Genomic DNA, 25,550 nt, shown 5'->3' with positions numbered 1-25,550 from the left:
TACGATTGGTCAGAAATGAATGGTACCACCTAATAATGAATGGGTTGACACTCAACCGCTGCAGTGTCTGTAAGAGAACATGGGGCTGTAATGTATTAAAGGCTGAGGTAAAGTCCACAAACAATAATCTAGCATAGGCTCTAGGGTTCTCAAAATGTTTAGTCACTAGATGCACTATACTGTTGATCGCATCATCAGTGCCTCTCTGACGTTTGTAAGCGAACTGAAAAGGATCTAACTGTGGGCCTACATCCATCTGTAATTTGCTCACAATGAGCTTTTCCATACACTTCATTACAACAGAAGTTAAAGCAATGGGTCTGAAATCATTATTCTCCAGTGGGTGGGATTTCTTAGGGACCGGTGTTATGATTGCCTTTTTCCATTGTGTGGGTACAGTATGACAGTGTAGGGACCTCTGGAAGATAGGACACCATGCAGGCGTCAGTTCATCTGCAAATGTTCTTAATAGAAAAGCAGAAATGCCATCCGGGCCTGTTGCCTTATTTACATTGATTTGCTTAAAGACCTTATTGATGGATTTATTGTTGATCTCAAGCATATCAGCATCATCAATAGCAACACTATCAAGCACCATGTCACATTCAGCTGAGACATTATGAATGTCAAACCTCCCATAAAAATAGTTCAATTAATTTGCTTTAGCCAGTTCATCCCCAGCATGTAAATATTTCTTTGTGGGTTTCATGTTAGTAACGGTTTTCATTGAGTCCCATAATTGTTTTGAGTTCATTTTTTGGAGGTTTACCTCTATCGACTCCCTATGATGTTCCTTCGCTTCTCTGAGCCTCTGATTCAACTCCCTTTGTACAGTTTTAAGTTGTAAATGATCTTTTGCCTTAAATGCTAGTTTTTTCCTATTTATGCAGTCCTTCACCTCCTTTGTGATATGGTTTGTTGTTGGGATATATTTTTATTTTACATTTTGGGACAATAGTGTCAACACAGAATTTTATATAATCTGTGGTAGATTCTGTGGCATTGTCCAGGTTTGACTCCCTAGAGAAAATATCCCAGTCAGTGGATAAGAAACAACCTTTCAATGTTTCTATGCTGTCTTCCGACCATACATTAAGGGATTTAACCAAGGGTTTACAGCTCTTTAGGGCTGTCTTGTATATAGGGATCAAATGGACAGTGTTATGGTCGGAATTTGACAGAGGTGGTTTAGCTATGGCTGTGTATGCATGTTTTAAATTACCATAGCATTTGTCCAAAGTTCTGTTCTTCCTGGTATTACATTTAATATACTGTTCAAAACCTGGCAAAGCAATATTTAAATTACAATGATTAAAATCTCCCATGATGAGGACTGGGGCATTTGGGGTGCGCTGTAGTAGTTCATGAACTAAGTCTGCCACCTGTGTCGCTGCTCTTGAGGCATTGCCGTTAGGGGGTACGTAAACAGAGCAGATAAGGATGTTACCAAACTCACGTGGTAGGTAGAATGGTCTAAGACTTACACATAACAGTTCTACATCCGAGTTACAAACTTTTTCCCGAACTGTGTGTTGTCTGCACCACTTGTCATTAATGTACAGGCAAAGCCCACCCCCTTTGGTTTTTCCCGATAGCTCACTCCTGTCGGAGCGAACGTGTGAGAACCCCTCAATTTCAATAAGACCATCAGGGATCTTTGGATGTAACCAAGTCTCGGTAAAAATCATAATACAGGACTCACGGTACTCGAAGCATTCCCTTGTTAGAATTCGGAGTTCGTCCATCTTATTCCTCAGCGACCTTACATTGCTCAGGATCATAGATGGCAGTGGGGGTCGATTGCCTCTTTTCCGTAGCCGTTGTCGTACACTTCCTCTCCGGCCTCTCTTCCGTAGTTGCTGCCGACGTGGAGCTCTAATTACCTCCGGCAAGTTATTTATAAGCGATCGGGAAAGATCCGCCGTAAATCGGCAGTAGCGCAGGGACATGAGCGCCTCCCTCGAATAAGTTAGCACCTGACTGCCATTGGTTTTGCAGGTGGAAAGTTCAAACAAGAGCCCCATCGCCAACAGGAAAATTCCCAAGACACACGCCGCCATCTGATTCTTTGGCCTGATCGTCTCCGCCACACAAATTGTATATAGAACATACAGTACTCAAGAAGGAGACATATAACTACCAACAAAACAAAAACAGCAGCACGAGTGCGTATGTGTGTGTCCGAGTCGCCCGCAGTGCAGCGCCACCGGATGTCACTTTTTGCCCCACTGTCACTTTTGAGTTGGACGTGTGGCTGGAGCGTAGACCGCGGCCGTGTTGTCCGATCTGACTAGAACGTGTTGACCCTTCAACAACGCTAGGAAGCGGTGCAGGGCGAACCGTACTGCCAGCAACTCGAGGCAATTGATATGCAGGCGGCTCTGGCTCTCTGACCAAGAGCCGGCGGCTGCATGTTCATTGCACATGGCACCCCAGCCCGTGGTGGACGTATCTGTTGACACAACAACATGCCGGGAAACTCGTTCTAAGGGCACACCTGCCCGTAGAAAGCTGATGTTCGACCACTGGGTGAGTGTCTGTCTGCAGGCCCGAGTCACTGGGACCCGGAGCGTGCCAGACTGCCATGCCCATCTCGGGACTCGATCGCGAAGCCAGTGCTGAAGCGGTCTCATATGAAGCAATCCGAGCGGCGTCACCGCGCTGCAGATGCCATATGCCCCAGGAGCCTCTGAAACAGTTTCAGTGGAACCGCACTCTTGCTCTCTATCTGACGGAGGCAAGTCAGCAGTGACTGTGCGCGCACGCCGGTAAGCTGCGCACACATGGCAACCGAGTCGATCTCCATACCGAGAAAAGAGATCCTCTGCACTGGGCAGAGTTTGCTCTTCTCCCAGTTGACCCGAAGGTCCAGACGAGCTAAGTGGTGGAGAACCAGGTCTCTGTGTTCGCACACCCGGTCCCGAGAGAGTTCAGTATGCGAACCCCTTGCTGCCTGAGTGGCGCCAGGCTGCCTCGACAATCTTCGTGAAGACGCGAGGGGACAGAGCTAGCCCGAATGGTAGTACGGCATACTGATATGCCCGCCCTTCGAATGCAAACCGTAGGAACGGTCTGTGTTGCGGAAGGATGGACACATGGAAGTACGCATCCTTCAGGTCGATCGCTGCAAACCAATCGCATGGACGAACGTATTCAAAAAGGCGTTTCGCAGTCAACATCCTGAACGGAAGCCTGTACAGGGATCGGTTCAGGACGCGAAGGTCCAGGATCGGTCGTAACCCACCGGATTTCTTCGGTACAATGAAGTAAGGGCTGTAAAAGCTGGACTTCATCTCGGCTGGAGGGACGAGCTCGACCGTGCCCCTCGCCAGTAGGGTCGCGATCTCCGCACGCATGACTGGGGCATTGGACCCCACCATTGGTATTGGTGTACCGGACACCCCGGAAGCGGGGAGGAGCTCGCGTGAACTGCATCGCATCGCATCGCATCGCATCGCATCGCATCGCATCGCCAAGCCGAGCCGGATGGTCCGTGCGACCCAGCGGGACAGTCCTGGCAGCTGTAGCCACGCTCCCAGGGAGTGTACCAATGGGGTCATGCGGAGCACCGGCGTACCCTCGGTGGGGCAGCGAGGCAACGTTACTGGCCCGGACTCGGGTGGCGTAGTGGCCCGGTGTCGGGGCGGCGGTAACGGCTGCCCCCTGACAGAGGAGACCAGGGAAGGACTCGCGTTCCACTGGGGTCTGCTCTGAGAGGGGGCTGGCAACAGAGAGGGACGAGAGCGGCGTGGCCCGGAGGCGACGCACACTGCCGTCACCGGTCTCTGGGTGCTCAAGGATGGGTTAATCAGTTCCTTCTTACAAAGGGTGCTGCTGACCCGTGGGCCAGCAGCTGGACAAAGGATTCTCCCCCGGCCCTCCACCGGGGGAAGGGGCGGACCTGCCACCGTCCCCTGAAAGAACTGCCCATCCCAGAGCGGTCCACGTCTGGAGTGCCGCTGGCCTCTTTTTTTTTTTTTTTTTTTTAGAAAGCTGCGGGGCTGGCGTGGACTGGGACGGCTTCCTGCAGCGCGCTCCGTGGCGTGGCCAGGGTGAAGGCTGCTGCTGTGGCCACACGGGAGGGGGTCGCCGGAAGTTCGGCAGGTCATTCCACCAGGTGGGAACGGTCCAGGAAAAGATCCGTGAGAGAGATTTCATGCCCCTTTGGGATGGAACCACGAGGCGCCATTCACTCACAGAACGCAAGCTTCTGGAGGGTGTGTAATTCTGAACAAGCGAGTCTAGGTACATTGGTGCAGAGCCAGTGGTTGTTTTGTAGGCGAGAACCAGTGCCTTGAATTTGATGCGAGCAGCCATTGGCAGCCAGTGCAGTTTGATGAAGAGAGGCGTAACATGCGCTCTCTTCGGCTCGTTAAAGACCACTCTCGCCGCTGCATTCTGGATTAATTGCAAGGGTTTGAGAGTGCATGCTGGAAGCCCAGCCAGAAGAGCATTACAATAGTCCAGTCTGGAGAGAATCTTGGGGGAGGGCAGGGGGAGAATCTTTCGTTCCGCTGCCGCCCCCCGGGGTGGCAGCACCCTAATGTGGTTAAAGAAAGAACTGACAAACCCATCTCTGAGCACCCAGAGAACGGTGACGGCAGTGTGCGCCGCCCCCGGGCCACGCCGCTCTCGTCCCTCTCTGTCGCCAGCCCCCTCTCAGAGCAGACCCCAGTGGAACGCGAGTCCTTCCCTGGTCTCCTCTGTCAGGGCGCAGCTGTTACCGCCGCCCCGACACCGGGCCGCTACGCCACCCGAGTCCGGGCCGGTAACGCTGCCTCGCTGCCCCACCGAGGGTACGCCGGTGCTCCGCATGACCCCGTTGGTACACTCCCTGGGAGCGTGGCTACAGCTGCCCGGACTGTCCCGCTGGGTCGCACGGACCATCCGGCTCGGCTACGCGATTCAGTTTGCGCGAGCTCCTCCCCGCTTCCGGGGTGTCCGGTACACCATGGTGGGGTCCAATGCCCCAGTCATGCGTGCGGAGATCGCGACCCTACTGGCGAAGGGTGCGGTCGAGCTCGTCCCTCCAGCCGAGATGAAGTCCGGCTTCTACAGCCCTTACTTCATTGTACCGAAGAAATCCGGTGGGTTACGACCGATCCTGGACCTTCGCGTCCTGAACCGATCCCTTTACAGGCTTCCGTTCAGGATGTTGACTGCGAAACGCCTTTTCGAATGCGTTCGTCCATGCGATTGGTTTGCAGCGATCGACCTGAAGGACGCGTACTTCCATGTGTCCATCCTTCCGCGACACAGACCGTTCCTACGGTTTGCGTTCGAAGGGCGGGCATATCAGTATGCTGTACTACCATTCGGGCTAGCTCTGTCCCCTCGCGTCTTCACGAAGATTGTCGAGGCAGCCCTTGCGCCACTCAGGCAACAAGGGGTTCGCATCCTGAACTATCTCGACGACTGGCTCATACTGGGCCACTCTCGGGACCGGGTGTGCGAACACAGAGACCTGGTTCTCCACCACTTAGCTCGTTTAGGCCTTCGGGTCAACTGGGAGAAGAGCAAACTCTGCCCTGTGCAGAGGATCTCTTTTCTCGGTTTGGAGATAGACTCGGTCGCCATGTGCGCGCAGCTTACCGGCTTGCGCGCGCAGTCGCTGCTGACTTGCCTCAGGCAGATAGAGAGCAAGAGTGAGGTTCCACTGAAACTGTTTCAGAGGCTCCTGGGGCATATGGCATCTGCAGCCGCGGTGACGCCGCTCGGATTGCTTCATATGAGACCGCTTCAGCACTGGCTTCACGATCGAGTCCCGAGATGGGCATGGCAGTCTGGCACGCTCCGGATCCCAGTGACTCAGGCCTGCAGACAGACACTCACCCAGTGGTCGAACCTCAGCGTTCTACGGGCAGGAGTGCCCTTAGAACGAGTTTCCCGGCATGTTGTTGTGTCAACAGATGCGTCCACCACGGGTTGGGGTGCCATGTGCAATGGACATGCAGCCGCCGGCTCTTGGTCAGAGAGCCAGAGCCGCCTGCATATCAATTGCCTCGAGTTGCTAGCAGTACGGTTCGCCCTGCACCGCTTCCGAGCGTTGCTGAAGGGTCAACACGTACTAGTCAGATCGGACAACACGGCCGTAGTAGCGTACATCAACCACCAGGGCGGTCTACGCTCCCGCCGCATGTCTCAACTCGCCCGCCATCTCGTTTTATGGAGTCAGAAGCGCCTGAGGTCCCTTCGTGCTGTCCATATCCCTTGGATCCTGAACCGTGCAGCCGACGAGCTCTCACGGGTTCAGCCAATCCCTGGGGAGTGGAGACTCCATCCCCAGTCGGTCCAGCTGATTTGGGATCAGTTCGGGGACGCACAGGTAGATCTGTTTGCCTCCCACGACTCGTCCCACTGCAGCCTGTACTATTCCCTGACCGAGGGCACGCTCGGCACGGATGCACTGGCGCACAGCCTTCTTGCACGTGTTCTGTGCAAGGTCAGGGAGGACAAGGAGCAGGTCATTTTGGTCGCCCCGTACTGGCACGGCCGGACCTGGTTCCCAGAACTAGTGCTCCTTGCGACAGCCCCTCCCTGGCCAATTCCTCTGAGACAAGACCTACTCTCTCAGAGACGGGGCACCCTGTGGCACCCGCGTCCCGATCTTTGGAACCTCCACGTGTGGCTCCTGGACGGGACGCGGCAGGTTTGAGTACCCTACCACCTCCGGTGGTGGCTACCATCACTTCCGCTCGGGCCGAGTCCACGAGACAGGCCTATGCGTTGAAGTGGAACCTCTTCGTCAATTGGTGCTCTTCTCGCCAAGAAGACCCCTGGAAATGCCCGATCGGGTCTGTGCTCTCTTTCCTCCAGGAAGGGTTGGATCGAAGGCTGTCTCCATCCACCCTGAAGGTTTATGTGGCCGCTATCGCCGCCTACCATGACCTCCTGGACGGGAAAACGGTAAGTAAGCACGACCTGGTCATCAGGTTCCTGAGGGGTGCGAGGAGACTACATCCTCCTCGTGCTCCTCTCGTACCCTCTTGGGACCTCTCAGTAGTTCTAAGTGCTCTGCAGAGGGCTCCATTTGAGCCTTTGCGGTCAGTAGATGTTAAGTTCTTGTCTATGAAGACAGCGCTCCTGACTGCACTGGCCTCCATCAAGAGGGTAGGGGACCTGCAGTCATTTTCGGTTGACGAAGCGTGCCTGGAATTCGGGCCGGCCGACTCTCACGTGATCCTGAGACCCCGGCCTGGATATGTGCCCAAGGTTCCCACCACTCCGTTCAGAGACCAGGTGGTGAACCTGCAAGCGCTGCCTTTGGAGGAGGCAGACCCAGCCTTGGCACTGCTCTGTCCAGTACGCGCCCTTCGCACTTACGTAGACAGGACGCAGTGTTTCAGGACCTCAGACCAGCTCTTTGTCTGTTATGGTGGGAAGCTGAAAGGGAAGGCTCTCTCTAAGCAAAGGCTGTCTCACTGGATAGTGGACACCATTGTTTTGGCTTACCAGCAGCAGGGACGCCCATGTCCCCTTGGGGTCAGGGCCCATTCCACCCTGAGTGTGGCCTCCTCTTGGGCTTTAGCACGTGGCGCTCCGCTGACAGACATCTGCAGAGCTGCAGGCTGGGCGACACCAAAAACATTCGCCAGGTTTTATAACCTCCGAGTGGAGCCTGTATCCGACTATGTACTCGCCTCTACAAGTGGCCGGTAATGGATTGGCTCAGGTGTCTTCGCTTGCTCGCCATTCCACTCCACGGACTGGATACGTGCGATATTCTTCTCAGGTGAGTTCCCCGAGAGCCCTGAGCTCCTCCAGCACTGACGACTCCGACGCCAGTAAGTCTGCCCTTAGCCCAGACACTCGTGTCCGGCCAGGTGCCCCATGTGCATGGTTCCCCTCCGGCGACCCCCACATGTGTATTTCCACCGTAAGCCTCCCTGAGCGGGTGTATTCCCTTGGCAACCTTGCCACCTCCTGGGGTTAAAAATCCACCTTCGGCTGGTACCCCAGTGATCTTCCTTATGCAGCCCCCCGGGGTCATACGTGTATCCCTAAGTCCTCCCTACGGGTAGGCATCTTGGCGCATATCTCCTCCTGGAATATGCCTCCCAGTGTACCTTGGTATTCCTGCGTTAAGTAGAGGCCTTTGACCGTTCTAACTTGCATCAGGGTTCTCACGCTTGCGCAGGGCACTGGAAGACAGCCGAGTGGCGTTATTGCATTGGGACCCCCATTCGTCAGTCACTGACGTTACGTCGGAGTGACTGAACGAAAGGGAACGTCTCGGTTACGTATGTAACCCTCGTTCCCTGAGGAGGGAACGGAGACGTAACGTCCCGTTGCCACATCCGCTGTACCGCTGGAACGGAGTACAACTTGGCTCCTCAGCAGGTAAAACATAATGCGATGATGCCAGCTACTTCCTTATATACCCACGTGGGTAGGCGGAGTTACGCATGCAAATCTCGCATGCCCATGGCATTGGCACTGCCATTGGGCACTTTCTAGTCTCGGAGATGACAGGCTTCTAAGCGAAACCCCCATTCGTCAGTCACTGACGTTACGTCTCCGTTCCCTCCTCAGGGAACGAGGGTTACATACGTAACCGAGACGTTATTTTACTTAAGGGTATCTGTTCTTTTACTTAAGGGTATCTGTTATTTTACTTAAGGGTATCTGTTCTTTTACTTAAGGGTATCTGTTCTTTTACTTAAGTAATGAAGCTGTATACTCTGTCTGCCTCTAGATTTTGATGATTTAACAAGTTTAGCCAAATCTTCTCCTCTTATAGGAGTGAATGAGAGTAATAATGTATTTCCTTGCCGATACAGTGATAGAGAGCGCGTTATACTCGTTGCTCAAGTCAACAGCAGCTGGCTGAACTGAGGCGTGAGTCTCTTGGTGACGTCAGCTTCCCTCTTCCATTGATTGGCTACGGGATGAGCTGTCAATCTAGAACTAGTGGACCAATGGTGATGCTTAGACCCGCCCCTGATTTACATAAAACTCGAACTGCACCATTTGGAAACGCAAGCGAAGAATGTGGAGACGAGCAAAGGAGAAAAGAGAACAAAAAAATGAAAATAAGAGCAGAAAACATGATTTTGTGTGCGATTCAGATCATTTTGAATTCATGATTCAGCTTTGAGCAATATCATTTTAAACTTGTTTAAATGTTTGACTCACGCTTATTATTTGTATTTCTATGATCACGTTGTTTGTGACTCTGGGTAACTTTGCATTGATTTTTCAGTTTTGTGCATTATGAAGGTGAATTGTTTATAGAAATATTATTTCACTAATAAAATGTGTTGTATAGAAGCCAATTCAAGATAAACAATTCCTCAGTGTTTCCCATTAGAACAAATTCTGTTTTCATCACACCGTGTTTAATTAAACTGATTCTAGCTTAATTTTCCCTTCTGTAGGTTTGTGAGTCCTGCTGCAGATGAAGCCTGTGAGTATGTGAGAGGAATTGTGGGTATAAACCCGTTACTCCAGAGAGAGCTGGATCTGAGTAAACATGAACTAGGAGACACACGAGTGCATCAGATCTCTGATCTACTGCAGGATAAACACTGTCGACTCAACACACTCACGTGAGTATTGTGTTTAATGCTGTAAAACGCCACATTACTCTTAATATTATTGGTATAATAGTGGATAATGCCATTTTCCTCATTTATTTGAGTCAGTTTTTGTTTTTCGTTCAGCTTCCACAGTAACACAATAATATATAATTTGTGTATTAAAATGAACCACGTACACCCTGAAGGCATGTTTTAATGATTTAGCGTCTAAGTGGCATATTTAAAAGTAATTGCTAATAACTAAATCTATGCAAGTGCATGGTCTCATTTGATTAAAAACCTTTCACATTTGGAAACAAATATATTATGATCATGTTTGGAAGTTCTTGTTACATCACAGATGAGAAAACCTCAGAAAAACTGATGCAATTTATTGAATTATTTTGTTATTATTGATGATTGACATGATGTCTATTAGAAATGATATATGGAAGGACACTCATAAAATAGGGATGAAACGGTATGGTAATTTAACATCACGGTTATCGTGACCCAAATTATCACCATTATCAATATTATCACGGTTATTAATATTATCACGGTTATCATTATTATCACTGTTATCAATATTATCACGGTTATTAATATTATCACTGTTATCAATATTATCACGGTTATAGTGACCCAAATTATCACGGTTATCAATATTATCACGGTTATCAATATTATCACGGTTATCGATATTATCACGGTTTTGTTCAAATGAGATAAAGTGTTCAAAAAGAACAGATGCACACACTGAAAACATTTCATCAATTTTTATATTTGAAAATGAACAAACAACAAATAAATCAAGCAGCTCTGTGCCCTTTTTAAAGCAAGATTATATTCTGTGGGATTTCCTTCCTTATATTGGCCGTCGTCAATAGCACCACATAATGCATAAATAATAATTTAGTGTAAATAAATATAATCTATAATATCATCTCTATAAATATGTTCTCAAGCAATATTCTCATCAGTATCAGCTATGATGCATTTAAATCTAGCATATTTTGTGTATGAGCCCAAACAGTATCCCAGTAAAATAAATAATCTCCATATTTTCATATGTTTGACAGTTTTTTATTAAATATCAAAAATCCAAAAGGTGTGCATTATACCCGACACCTAGATGAACACTGTACAGTCCGTTTTATACAACCGCAGAAGAAAACATGTCCCACCACATAAGCATGTCTTGTCACTTACAGCACATTTAAAAGCAGTTGTTAAGAGTTAATCATATTCATTATATTCACTGTAAAGCCATCACTTCTAAGCTTTAAAATGAACCCTAATTTTCATTAATCAAGCAAGTGGTTATGAAGTTACAGGACGACAACTTTTTCTGATTAATCACAATTAAAAACAAGTGTTTATTTGTTTTTATTTATTTTATGATGTAATAATTTCACAGTAAATCACCAAATTAATGTAGAAAAAAAACATAAAAACAGTATATTTTAAAGATTTGTTCAATGCCATCTTTTTATGAATCATCTTTTTTTTAAAGGCCAGTATCACACACATTTTAATTTCTTTATTTGAATCCACCAATCAAATTTCTTACAGAAAGGATTCAAATATTCTCAGAGGTAGCACAGCTTTGACATTAAGGGTACATAAAACATCGCTTACGCCACACAGAAGACAGCCTATCACAGCTGATATAGAGCAGGGTTTGGCCAGCTGTTTAGACTGTCCTTTTGGTAGCCCTGCTAGTCTTAATCCACTAACAGTCAGTTTGTGCACATGTCCCAGGCTGCCAAATATCAATACCGCAAACTTACATGCATAGCCCAGGTCACTGATCTTAGCAAGGAGGGGTTGGTATTAAGTCATTTTTTTCAAAAAGGCTATGTCGAGGGGGCGCACGTGACCTCGACGAAGATGGCTGCGTAGGGTGAGAGCTCTCTACAACTTCGCACATAAACTACCCCAAACTTTTACAAACCTGATCTTTTAACTCGTTCTTGATTATGTCGAAACCCCTCTCAGTTAAGGAGTGCGACATCTTTTCGAAATCACGTAAAACAAGTACTCGAAGTGCGAAAACTGCATCGTCTACCGAGAACGTGGATGCTAGCAGCATGACGGAGATGGGCGAGGTACTAACCGAGCTAAAAGCGCTGCGATCAGAATTCGGATCAAAGCTAGACGGCATAAACAACCGTCTGGGCGTAATGGCAAGCTCCATTTCAGCTTTGGAGAGTAACTTATCTCATATTAAGCAAGATGTGAAGGCTAATGAGAAACGCATAGACGAAACCGAGACCCGTATCGCTGCAATGGAGGACAAGATTGACAGAACGGAATCCGCACTAGTTTCGGCGGCAAAACGGATTGCACAGTTAGAAAACAAGACGGATGATCTAGAAAATCGTGGGAGAAGAAAGAATGTCCGGGTGTTCGGTCTCAAAGAGTGAGCTGAAGGCAGACGTCCCTTACTGGACTTTATGCATGATATGCTTCCTCAATGGTTGGAACTCGGGCCTGAGAAAACTTTCATCTTGGAAAGGGTTCACCGCACGCTGGCGCCTGCAAACCCTAACCAGAACAGAGCGGTGCTCATTCGTTTTCTCAAGTTTCAAGATAAGGACCTTGTTTTGCACTCCGCGAGACAGCGAGAGATCTTCCACGATGGATCTAAACTGTTCTTCGCTCAGGATCTTTCACCAGAAACGATCCGACTGAGACGTGAGTTCAATGATGTTAAGAAGCTGTTTATTGAGAGGGGGACCTTCCGTGGCTTTCACTATCCGTGCAAACTAAGGGTGCTACACAACGAGAAGATCAAGCTACTCTTATCACCGCGCGAGGCTGAGGAATTCTACCGTAACACCGGTGCCGGATAAACTACATGGTCGATCAGGTTCGATTTGACTCAACTGCTGTCAAAACGGGGGAAATATGATTGTTAACGTTACATACGAACACTTCCTAAATTTTATTTCATGCTCCCAAGTGAACCGTCTGTGACGAAAAATACGTTTAACAACACAGAGACAGATTGGACGTTAACTTCACTCTATTTTTTACATTACCATTACCATGAATATGGTAACAAACCAAGCAGGCTTTTAGCCTATCAGCTTAAAAGAGAGCAGGCAGATCGCACAATAAAATGTATACGTAACCCATCAGGGCAACTTAAATATGACATGCAATCTATGAAATCCTCTTTTCATAGCTTCTATACACAGTTGTACACATCAGAAAGTCCCTCTCTGGAAAACATTAATTTGTTTCTAAATAATATATCTCTACCCTCATTGTCAGAAGAAGACCGGGAGCAGCTGAACTCGTCTTTTACTCCAGAGGAGGTGCTTCAAGCAATTTTGTCACTCCCTTCTGGAAAATCGCCAGGCCTAGACAGATACCCTGTCGAATTTTATAAGACCTTCTGGCCTCAAATTGAGCCTTTGTTTATGCCCATGATTGCGGATTTTGTCCAAAATGGAATTCTTCCAGAAACAATGAATACAGCTGTAATTTCATTGATACACAAGAAAAATAAAGATGCTGCTGAATGTTCCACTTTTCGACCAATTTCACTGCTCCCTGTCGACTTTAAGATAATATATAAATTATTCGCCCGTAGACTAGAAGATTTAATGCCCCATCTTATCAATCCAGATCAAACTGGCTTCACTAAGGCCAGAAACGCCTCTGACAACATTCGGAGGTTACTAAATGTGATTGACTACTCGGCCCTGCACAATCAGCCAGCGTTAGTAATATCCTTGGACGCAGAAAAAGCGTTTGACAGAGTTGAGTGGCCATACCTATTCTCGGTATTGAAATAACTCAACTTCGGCGATAGATGCATTGGGTGGATAAAATCTATGTATAGTAACCCACAGGCACAAATATGTGTAAACGGCTATCTTTCTGAGCCTGCATAGGGGCTGTCGCCAGGGATGCCCTCTGTCCCCTCTCTTATTTAATTTAGCTATCGAGCCGCTGGCAGAAGCCATACGAACTAGTAAAGAGATCACAGGAGTCAACACTGGAAAAATGAAAAATAAAATCTCCTTGTACGCGGACGACATAATTTTGTATCTGTCAAACCCAGAAAACACAGTCCCAATAGTGCTTGATCTAATAAATAAATTTGGGAAGCTATCAGGATATAGGATTAATTTAGCCAAGTCTAATGCCCTTTCTCTGAATATGTCAGTTTCCAGTAAGTTAAAGAGCATTTCCCCTTTTACATGGGCTCAGAATGGATTTAAATATCTCGGGGTGAACAAATCTCCCAAGCTCAAAGATTTATATCACCTAAATTACCCCCCACTTCTTAAAAAGATAAAGGAAGATCTGGAACACTGGAACCTGCTTCCTATTTCTCTTCTTGGAAGAATAAACGTGATAAAAATGAATATACTACCACGGCTCAGTTTTTTATTCCAATCACTACCCTGCTACCTTAATAAAGATTTTTTTAAGCCTGTAAACAAATTAATTAGTTCATTTATTTGGAAGAATTCAGCACCCAGAATATCTTTTAAAACGTTAACCAGAACCAAAGAAAAAGGCGGACTGGGTCTCCCTGATTTTCAGCTATACTATTGGGCCGCTCAGATAAAGGGTATGATTAGCTGGATACACGAATGCAGAACTGCCCACTGGACAGATATTGAAGAAGACCTTTGCATTCCTACGCCTCTGACCTCTTTGCCTTTCATTAACAACATAAGCAAATTACATTCAGTGGCAAGAACTTATGTTGTTTATAATGTGCTTAGGGCCTGGCAAGATGCAAAGAGGTTTTGTGGTCTCTTCGCAAAAATTTCTAGTCTAGCCCCTTTGTCCTCCAATCCTGATCTGCCGCCCGCTTTTCGAAAATCTCTATTTAGAAAATGGAAAGAACACGGTATACACCAGTTCCAACATTAATTCACTAACTGCTCCCTCAAGTCCTTTTCAAATTTAATCTCAGAGTATAAGATTCCAAGACAAGATTTTTACAAATATTTGCAAATCCGGCATTTGATAACCACATCTGAAAAGACAGGATGTCTATCACTGGAACGGACCAGGATAGAGGAGATTTTGATGAATTCAATAACACTAAAAGGGAAAATCTCTGTCATATATCATGCACTGTCAGAACACCATGACTCTTCTCTGGCCTCACTCAAAAATGTGTGGCAGAGGGACCTTGGGTGCAGCTTTGATGTAAATCAGTGGGGGACTATATGTAACAATGTCTTTATTTCATTATCCTGCAACAAAATTACAGAACAGAACTACAAGTTTATGCACAGGATGTATCTCACCCCACTACGCCTGAGCAAAATGTATCCCAATGTGTCACCTAGATGTCGGCGATGCAAAACATATACTGGATCAATCATGCACACCTTCTGGGAATGTAGAAAACTTAAATATTTTTGGAAAGAGGTACATGATTTGACAGCTAAAATTTTGAAAACTCCTTTAGACATTATGCCTATACAATATCTTTTTGGTACGGAACCAGATAAGACACTTGATCCTATATCTGTAAAAAGAATTGGTATAATATCATATATAGCAAAAAAATGCATCTTGCTTAACTGGAACCAGCAAAGGCCGCCAACATTTGATTTGTTTAAACAAATTTTAAACGATACATTACGTATGGAACAACGAACCTACTTCTTGAGAGACAAGGCTGATGTCTTCCGGACAATATGGGGGCCTCTTATGGACCTCTGACCCTCTTGCCACAACACAGATCAAAACTCTTTAAAAACTGCTGACCATACATATGCCTATAGTTGGAACTGTACTCCTCTTCGTGTCCTTTCTACTATTTTTATTTTTTATTTTTTATTTTTTTTATTTGTATAATTCTTATTTTTCCCATTATTTATTTATTTATTTGTCTCATTTTATTTTAAGGAATTTCTACAGTTAGTTTATTTGTATACCCATGTGGGTAGGATTTAAATTTTTCTGTCATCTGTTACTAACTGTATCTAATGTTGTTATATTGTTTTTGTTTTCTTTATTTGTCTATTCCATTTTACTTTCATATGTTAAATATCAAAACCAATAAAAAGATAATAAAAAAAAAAAAAAAAAAAAAAGGCTATGTCCATATACAAATCATAAACACAACCTACTTCAAGGACTAACACCTGCTTTCTGTCTATATCCACCAACACAACATCAGGGCTGTTAGGGATGTTCAGAACACATCCTCAGAGCTGTTGGACCAGACTGGGATTACTCGTGAATGTTTATACATAGGCATATTTTTTGGAAATATGTCCTGAACAGAACTTGCAATGAGATCAACGATACGGTCATGGCATGCTGTATATAGTCCCTTGTACTTATTACATCCATTCACAATATGAGCAATTGATTCAAGGTGATCAGAGTTAGAAAGCATTATCCAGTGTGGCTGGTGATTTTGAGGGACCATAATGCTAGATTGTCTCTGGTTGGCAGCACCTGTAGTCTGGCCTTAATAGTGAAGCAGAGAATATCCTCTCCTATTGCAGCATTTCTTTACATAGAGTGAGAGTAAGAGTGGTCAGCAAAGTCAAGACATGCCAACTTTCCCTGCATTCTCAGTCCAGTCCAGTGTTATTTGTAGATGTGTCTGTGACCACTGCGTCAGACACCTCAGGTGTAGTGTGAGAGGATCTGTAGTGTGTGTTGTGTCTCATTATGACAGACTGAGGTCTCCACAGTAATAGATGTGTCTGTGACCACTGCGTCAGACGCCTCAGGTGTAGTGTGAGAGGATCTGTAGTGTGTGTTGTGTCTCATTATGACAGACTGAGGTCTCCACAGTAATAGATGTGTCTGTGACCACTGCGTCAGACACCTCAGGTGTAGTGTGAGAGGATCTGTAGTGTGTGTTGTGTCTCATTATGACAGACTGAGGTCTCCACAGTAATAGATGTGTCTGTGACCACTGCGTCAGACACCTCAGGTGTAGTGTGTGAGGATCTGTAGTGTGTGTTGTGTCTCATTATGACAGACTGAGGTCTCCACAGTAATAGATGTGTCTGTGTCCACTGCGTCAGACACCTCAGGTGTAGTGTGAGAGGATCTGTAGTGTGTGTTGTGTCTCATTATGACAGACTGAGGTCTCCACAGTAATAGATGTGTCTGTGACCACTGCGTCAGACACCTCAGGTGTAGTGTGAGAGGATCTGTAGTGTGTGTTGTGTCTCATTATGACAGACTGAGGTCTCCACAGTAATAGATGTGTGTGTGACCACTGCGTCAGACGCCTCAGGTGTAGTGTGAGAGGATCTGTAGTGTGTGTTGTGTCTCATTATGACAGACTGAGGTCTCCACAGTAATAGATGTGTCTGTGACCACTGCGTCAGACACCTCAGGTGTAGTGTGAGAGGATCTGTAGTGTGTGTTGTGTCTCATTATGACAGACTGAGGTCTCCACAGTAATAGATGTGTCTGTGACCACTGCGTCAGACGCCTCAGGTGTAGTGTGAGAGTCGCTTTCTGTCCACTGTAATGTAATTGCCAGTCTGTTACACAGATCGTTCAGGTCTGGCCAGTCTGAGCGAACTCCAAAGCCTGCAGCGTGTGTGTCCAGTTTGGCGTTGCCTTTCCTCCTGAAGCCTAGGAAGCTGTCCTGGTTACCTGTGGCCAAAGGGACCTTTCTCTTCCAAAGGTCCAGTAAGAGGGAAGCTCTGGCTAGCTCTCTGACTGCAGCATCATCACTGTTGAGCATGCTGATGAGGTGTGCTAACCTTATAGTGGAATAGGTCCATTCCACATTTGGGACCCCCAGACCCCCTTCCTTTAGTTTGAGGAAAATTATGTCTCTGGTGGAATGAATATTCAGTCCCAGCCATTTCCTGACGGCCTCAACTCTTTTATTATTCATGTCCCGTAGAACATTTTGTGGAATATGAATGTTTGCAAAGAGATGTTGTATCTTTGCCAGAGCCCCTTCTCTAATGGCCTGCAGTTTCATGACTACAGGTAAGGGGGAGGAGTCAATCAGATCGAGCCTGTCCTTAAAGGCACAGGATAACTGCACCTGTTCACCCCACTCACCTGCAATGTTGAACTTATGGCCAAGGTAGGTGTATGTTTCATGACGAGAGTAGACTCTGATGGGCTGTCCCATTAATGTGAAGGAGGGGGGTTTGTCAGATTTAGATTTGTACCAGCGGTTTCCACCGCTTCGCCGCTCGTAGAATGCTGCACATTTGGTGTGCTTCACCTCCAGCTTAGACCACTGTAGGAATTCATCTGTTCTGGACAGGATGTTTTGAATGATCTTCTCGTCTCTGGAGGACACCTGGACATCATCAGCGTACCCCTGGACAGGGTTTGGGGATCGAGTGTGTGGTGGTGCGCACTGACAGATCCACTTCATCCACTGGTTGATGGCCAGGATGAAGTTGACAGCACTCCAGGGGCAGCCTGTCTTAATCCCCACCTTAAGAGTTATCAGCTCTGTGAGTTGTTTACCACAGATAACTTGTAAAAAAAGATCCCTTATACACATCTGTTATGAGGTCCACAAAGGGCTGAGGTAGATGGATTTCCTCTAATGCATTAAGCAACAATTTGTGGGATAATGTCCCAAAGGCATCTCTAAAGTCCAAGAATACAGTATAGAATTTACATGATTCATGTTTAAAATCGTCAATTCCAGTTTTCAGGCAGAACACATGTTCGTTCAACAGGGTTGTCTATGTAGGCTTTCTGTTTGGATGAGAGGATGCCTGCATCCACAAGCCATGGGAGGATTCGGGCCAGCAGGCATTTCATGAAGACCTTGTAAACAGTGGGCAGGAGAGATATGTCTCTCCATGTAGATGATCACTTGGGGTATTGTCTTTCTTTGGAATTCTATAGACAAGGCCCCCTTCCATGAGTCTGGCACTTTCCCATTAATCAGACAGGTGTTAAATATACATGTGAGTATATGGGAAGACCAGGATTTTGTGGCTTTCAGGGTCTCATATTTTATCCCATCATATCCACAGGCTTTGTTATTTGGAAGAACTTTGTCTATTTCATCAATAGTAAAATGAGCAGTGGATGGATAATGGACTGGAGCAGTTGTCTCTATGTTGATGGACCAGGGGGGCGTGGCCAATGTATGAGACGGGAGTGATTGACATTTGTCCATATAATACTTATGCACGTTACTGATATCATTAATAGTAGGTGGAGGGGAAGGAAATGTGCTATGATTGAGAATAATCTCAATAGCTTTGGACCTGCGGTGCTGCCATAGGTGTGCTAGTTTTTCTCTGCTTACCGTCCTCGGCTGCCCGCGGCGCTCCTCAGCTCCCCTTCTGCTGAGCGACGGCTGGATGACGTCTCTCACGAAGATCAGCTGTTTCTCAATCCAGAAGTAATGGAGGCCGATGTTAATTCCACTGCATGTTTATCGCTCAAGGGGAACTTCTTTAGGATGCGTGACACATATTTCAGGAGCGGTAATCCAAACTCCTTCCCACCAGCACGCCTCGCACGAAACACTACGTTTCTGAAAACAACGCCGAAAAGTATGGACGCAACTTTACTCCATTTCGCCAGGTCACCCGAGCAGGCACAGTAAGCTCTTTCTTGGAGTAGTTTAGTCTCCAATGACTTTCTGAAGTGTCTCTCATAGATCTCAAACTTGTTCCATTCCTAACATTCAAGTTGGCGCACATAGTTGTTAAAGTCAAATTGGACATCCTCGCCAGCCAGTGATGGTGTTTGTGGGACTGGGTCATATGTTTGCCGCTGTTGTTTGTAAATGCGGCCGCTTGACAGGGCTCGTTTAAATGCCAGTCTAAGTGCTGCAACTAAGCACATGTTCAGTAATAATGTCTAAAGCATAGTTTCTCTGCTGCATTAACGATGGCAGTTACAACGGCACACACACACACACACACCCACACACACACACACACACACACTTTAAACATTCATTATAGTGATTTAACATTACAGTGTAACTGAAAGCTTTTGAACATTTATTCGGCTTCAAACTTCAACTTAAAACAATCCTCTCATAAACCCATGTCATATTTACCTGTGCACTTCCTGTCTAACAGGTACAGACATTGAATAATTACTTTATTAATTAATAAATAATTAATTTACTTTAATTACAGTATAAAGTTAACAGTCTGCACTGCATAAATTATGAATTAAATATAGATGAATCCTTATTAAAACTACAAAAGTTCTCCAGTTCTCCAGCAGTGAGTGATTAACATTAATGGCTGCTGTCGCTTTAAGATCTACCGCTGCAGAACTGACGCGCTGTCTCACGCATCCCATCTCCTCACAAGTCTTTAAGTTCATTTAAGACGTTATTTCCAGTGAGAATACTTGACAAAACGGACATTTTGGCATAATTCTTCCTGTGTGTTATAGTTTGTTCAGGCGTGAAAGAGAACCGGATTCTGGCGCGCTGTCTGCTCATGATGCTGGCTCATAATCCACTAATCCTAGTTGACAATGCGTATCATTTGCACATCATTTTGCCGTATAAATCTTACGATAAATACAACTCGTGTTATAGATGCACATTTCATGAGAACGTGTTGATCTTGATGAGCATGAGATCTTTAAGAGCTCATTCGGCGTTAAGAGCAGGAAAGACCCCGCAGTGAGTCCTGACGTAAGGGCAGAGCAAGTTTAAATATCCTTTCTGGTCTATATTTCCATCTTGTAATGCAGCTGTTTGGGGTATTTAAAATATATTGTGGCAGGGTGAAGGATCACGCAACAATGAAATTGGTGCAAAGCCCCCAGAGGGTGGATTTATTGGTATGAACTTTGACAAACGTGATGTGTTTAGGTGCAGGTGCGCTGTGAATGTCCTTCTTCCGGGTGCCCTGGTGCTAGCGGTGACGTGGGTGTGGCGAGGTGGCCGGAGCGTCACAGGCTGCAGTCTGGGTGAGAGAGAGAGAGACAGGTTAGCGTAGTGCTGCATGGAGATCGTGCTCAAACTGGTGTCCCAGAGTCAAGGCTTTTAAGCCCGGGCCTGATGGCCTGCAGCTGTGACGATCCGGCCCGTGCTGATTGTGTGCAGGTGTTTTCAATCAATTGCCAGGGCGACGCTGATGAGAGCTCGGGAGACTTGTCACACACAACCCCCCCTGCCCCCCCCCCCCCCCCCCGTAAGCGTCGCGCTGGTCCTGTAATGACAGTTAGTGGCATATATTGGGGAACATAGGGGTGGGCGGGGAGTGCGCCCTGACAGACCTGCGTAAGCTGACCACAGCCTGGAGAGTCCGTCGGCGTTGGAGTTGGCCGTCCCGGCCCGATGTTCCACTGTGAAGTGGAAGTCCTGGAGCGCTAGGAACCACCGCGTCACTCTGGCGTTGGTGTCCTTAGCGCAGGCCATCCACTGAAGCGGGGCGTGATCCGTCATCAGAGTGAAGCGGCGTCCCAGCAGGTAGTAGCGGAGCTCCAGGACCGCCCACTTAATGGCCAGGGCTTCCTTCTCCACCGCTGCATACCTGGTTTCGGCTGGGGTCAGCTTACGGCTGATGTAGGTGACGGGGTGCTCCTCACCCTCCTGGACTTGGGAGAGGACCGCTCCGAGGCCCGTGTCGGAGGCGTCCGTCTGCAGCAGGAAGGGGCAGTTGAAATCGGGCGCCCTCAAGACCGGTTCCGTGGTCAGCGAGGTCTTGATGGCCCGGAAGGTCTTATCCAGCGCGTCATCCCACTTCACCTTCTCCGGCTGCCTCTTCCTGGTCAGGTCTGTCAGGGGAGATGCTAAGGAGGAGATGTTAGGGATAAAACAGCGATAGTAGCCCGCCAACCCCAAAAAGGCTCGTACCTGGGTCTTGGTCTCCGGGCGGGGCGCTGTCAGGATGGCGTCAACCTTTCTTTGTTGTGGCTGGATCAGCCCTCTACCCACCCGGAACCCCAGGTACTGAGCCTCGGCGAGGGCCAGATGACATTTCCGGGGGTTGGCGGTCAGCCCAGCCCGCCAGAGTTCCAGGAGCACCCTCCGGAGCCGCTCCAGGTGGTCCTGCCAGGTCTCGGAGTGGATGACCACGTCGTCAAGGTAGGCAGCGGCGTAGGCTTGGTGAGGACGCAGGAGGATGTCCATCATCCTCTGGAACGTCGCCGGTGCCCCGTGGAGGCCGAAGGGGAGGGTCCGGTATTGCCAGTGCCCACTTGGAGTAGAGAACGCCGTTTTCTCCTTAGCGGAGTTCGTGAGGGGGACTTGCCAGTATCCTTTGGTGAGGTCGAGTGTCGTGATGTACCGGGCCCTCCCCAGACGTTCCAGTAGCTCGTCGACACGGGGCATCGGGTAGCCATCGAACTCCGAGACCTCGTTGAGCCGGCGGAAGTCATTACAGAACCGGAGGGTGCCATCCGGCTTCGGTACCATGACGATTGGGCTGGACCAGGCGCTGCGGGATGGTTCGATTACCCCTAACTTGAGCATCTCACAAATTTCATCCTCGATGGCCTGTCTCCAAGCCTCTGGGACCCGATAGGGCCGCTGCCTCACAATGACCCCTGGTGGCGTTCGGATGTCGTGCTGGATGACGTTGGTCTGCCCGGGACGGGTGGAGAACACATCAGAGAACTGACGGACCAGATGGTTCAACTCCGTCTTCTGGGCGGCCGCCAGGTGGTCCCCGACGTCTACAACCAGGGGATCGACGGAAGCCAACGCGGCGAGCTGTTCTCGGGTCCCCACCCACCTCTTCAGCAGGTTAACGTGATATAGCTGCTCTTCTCGCCGGCGACCCGGCTGGCGCAGCCGATAGTTGACGGGCCCCACTCGTTCCACGACGGTGAACGGACCTTGCCAGGTCGCGAGGAACTTGCACGTGGAGGTGGGGACCAGCACCAGGACTCGATCCCCTGGCTGAAACTCTCGTGGCTGGGCCGCCCGGTCGTACCGTTGTTGTTGGGACTGCTGCGCCTTGGTGAGGTGTTCCCGGACTAATGGCATGACCTTCTCGATCCGCTCACGCATCTCTCTCACATGTTCAATGGCGGAGCGGAGAGGTGCTGGCTGCTGCTGTTCCCAGGCCTCACGGGCCACGTCCAGAAGACCCCTCGGCTGACGGCCAAAGAGCAACTCGAATGGGGTGAATCCCGTGGACGCTTGAGGCACCTCCCTGATGCCAAACAGGACGTATGGGAGCATCAGGTCCCAGTCTCTCTTGTCTTCCGCTGCCACACGCCGGAGCATCTGCTTCAAGGTCTGATTGAACCGTTCGACGAGGCCGTCCGTCTGCGGGTGGTAGACCGTGGTGCGGAGTTGTTTTACCTGCAGCAGCCGGCAGAGGTCCGCCATCAGCCGAGACATGAAGGGGGTCCCTTGGTCCGTCAGTATCTCCGCTGGGATGCCGACTCGGGTGCAGAGGAGGAAGAGCTCTTGGGCGATGTTTTTGGCCGTGGCCTTCCTCAGGGGAACTGCCTCTGGATACCGGGTGGCGTAATCGACGATCACCAGGATGTGCTCGTGTCCCCGGGCAGACTTAGGCAACGGCCCCACCAGGTCCATTCCGATTCGCTCGAAAGGTACCCCGATGATGGGAAGCGGAATGAGCGGGCTGGGGGGAGGCGCTCGTGGTGCGGTCCGTTGGCAGGTTGGACAGGCCTGACAGAAACGCTTCACTTCCCCATCCAAGCCTGGCCAGTGGAACCGGTCCCGGATCCGCTGGATGGTGTTGGCGACTCCCAGGTGACCGGCCATTGGATGGCCGTGGGCGAGTTCCATGACCATTTCTGTCTTGGTCCTCGGCACCACGAGGAGCTCTTTGACCTCCCCCCTTCGCTGGGTGACACAGTACAACAGGCCGTTCCGAACGATGAAATGCGGGAGAGGATGGGGCGCTGGATGATGGTCCTGGCCGTCGACTGCCCGGACCTGAGTCCAGCAGTTCTTGAGGCGGTCATCTTCCAGCTGGGCCTTCGCGAAGGAGCCCCCTCCCTGGACCTGTTGGAACACATCAAGAAAGACATTAGGAGTTTGGGAGGGGGACTCACCATCTCTCCCGCTGTCCGATGCCAACAGAGCGGCCTGGGTCGTCCTCCTTCTCCGACCGCGCTGCTCTCGGGGGCGGCTCCCGGCCTGGCTGGCTGGCTGGCTGGACGGAGGTCTGAAGCAGTTCTTCAAAGCCCGGCCAGTCCCGTCCCAGGAGTACGGCCACGGGAAGGTCCTTCACAATTCCCACTTCCAACGGCTAGGTGCCCGGGCCAGCGGAGATCGTCACTCGGCGGGTCGGGACATGACGAGTGTCGCCGTGTACACAGGTGATCGGAAGTTGGGTTTTGGAGTTCTTCTGGGGCGGTAGGATGGCGGCCTGGACGAGACTGACCGAGCTCCCCGAGTCGAGAAGGGCCAGAACTGGCCGCCCATTGAGTTTCACCTCCGATCGCGGGGCTCCGCGGGGCGGCTCCTGATGGACGACACAGCCCGCCAACCATGCACGTACCGGTGGGACCGGTTCCTCCGTGGGCATCGGCTCGTCGATTGGGCCGGGAGCTGCAGGCCTGTGTACTGCGCGCTGGGTACCTTCCGGCGCGCGTCGCTCCTGGACCACCCTCCGGGGGAAAAACGGCGCTCGCTCCCCAGGGTCGCGGTGCATCGCCGCCTCCGCCAACTCGATGGCTTCGACGAGCTCGCTGATGGAGGTTGGATTCGTCATTCCCACCGCCCTCCTCGTGGGCGGCGGGAGAGCTCGGAGCAGACGGTCGATCGTGACACGCTCCGCTACCTGACCCGCGGTGGTTGTTCCTTCTAGCAGCCAGTGTCGGGACAGTCTGGAGAGTTCAGCGGCCTGGGCGCGGGCTGGGCGACGAGGCTTGTACTCCCAGTCGTGAAACAATTGGGCTGCTGAAATGGATGACAGCCCGAGGCGTCCGAGGATTTCTTTCTTTAATGCATCATAATTGTCAGCCCTTTCAGTGGGCAATGAAAAGTAGGCCTGTTGTGCCTCACCGGTCAGCAGGGGTCCCAGCAGCCGCGCCCATTCGCTCCGGTCCCAGTTCTCCCGAACCGCCGTGGTCTCAAATAGCTGCAAGAACAGCTCGATGTCGTCATGGCCGGTTAACTTTGGCAGTCTCTGGGTGGCGCGGACGCGCGGATCAGGCAGCGGAACGTGCTGGGCAGGGGCAAGGCGGAGAGCGGCGACTTCCTCTTCAACTTTTTGCTGGCGGACCGCCAGATGCTCGGTGATCTGTTGCTGCCGCAGACTCACTTCGGTAAGGCATTTTAGCAGGTCTTCCATGATGGGGGAGGAGCGCCGCCTTTTTCTCCGATCCGGTTGACTGCGTGGGTGAGAAAAAAAACAATGTCAGTGTTCAGGGGGTGGTTGGTGATCCTTCACGCTCTTGCCCGCATTCTCCACCAGTGTGGCAGGGTGAAGGATCACGCAACAATGAAATTGGTGCAAAGCCCCCAGAGGGTGGATTTATTGGTATGAACTTTGACAAACGTGATGTGTTTAGGTGCAGGTGCGCTGTGAATGTCCTTCTTCCGGGTGCCCTGGTGCTAGCGGTGACGTGGGTGCGGCGAGGTGGCCGGAGCGTCACAGGCTGCAGTCTGGGTGAGAGAGAGAGAGACAGGTTAGCGTAGTGCTGCATGGAGATCGTGCTCAAACTGGTGTCCCAGAGTCAAGGCTTTTAAGCCCAGGCCTGATGGCCTGCAGCTGTGACGATCCGGCCCGTGCTGATCGTGTGCAGGTGTTTTCCATCAATTGCCAGGGCGACGCTGATGAGAGCTCGGGAGACTTGTCACAATATATAAATGATTTGTAATAGAACCCATTAAAAGTGCCTGCTATGTTATAGGCTTGTTCTTATGAAATATATTTATTGACTAAATGGTCATTTCACCTTATTATTTAAAGGGTCATATAACGGTTCATGCACTTTTACAAGTTGATTGTATGGAAATGTGTGTTGGCAGTGCCTGTGTAAACTAGAACTTTATGACACTTCTGAGATGAAAAATCGAGAATTACAAATATGACTTTCAGATGATGTGCTGATGAATGACTGTCTGAAAAATCCTTTAAAAGCTCAGTTTGATCATCTCAGATCTGAGTCATTGTCTTTTCT

General features: G+C 49.1%; 1 protein-coding gene across 1 annotated transcript in view; it reads left to right on the top strand.

The window, feature by feature from the left end:
* Window positions 1–25,550, top strand: part of LOC137040660 (NLR family CARD domain-containing protein 3-like) — a 91,995-nt gene that overhangs the window by 24,965 nt on the left and 41,480 nt on the right. Inside the window, exon 6 of the mRNA XM_067416449.1 lies at window positions 9,378–9,548. Within this exon, the coding sequence (XP_067272550.1) occupies window positions 9,378–9,548 (171 nt within the window). The remainder of the gene's footprint in view (window positions 1–9,377; window positions 9,549–25,550) is intronic.

Source organism: Pseudorasbora parva, chromosome 14 (assembly GCF_024679245.1).
Source record: "Pseudorasbora parva isolate DD20220531a chromosome 14, ASM2467924v1, whole genome shotgun sequence".
Classification (NCBI taxonomy): domain Eukaryota; kingdom Metazoa; phylum Chordata; class Actinopteri; order Cypriniformes; family Gobionidae; genus Pseudorasbora; species Pseudorasbora parva.
Note: the sequence above shows the minus strand (reverse complement) of the source record. Positions and strands in the feature narration are given on the sequence as shown.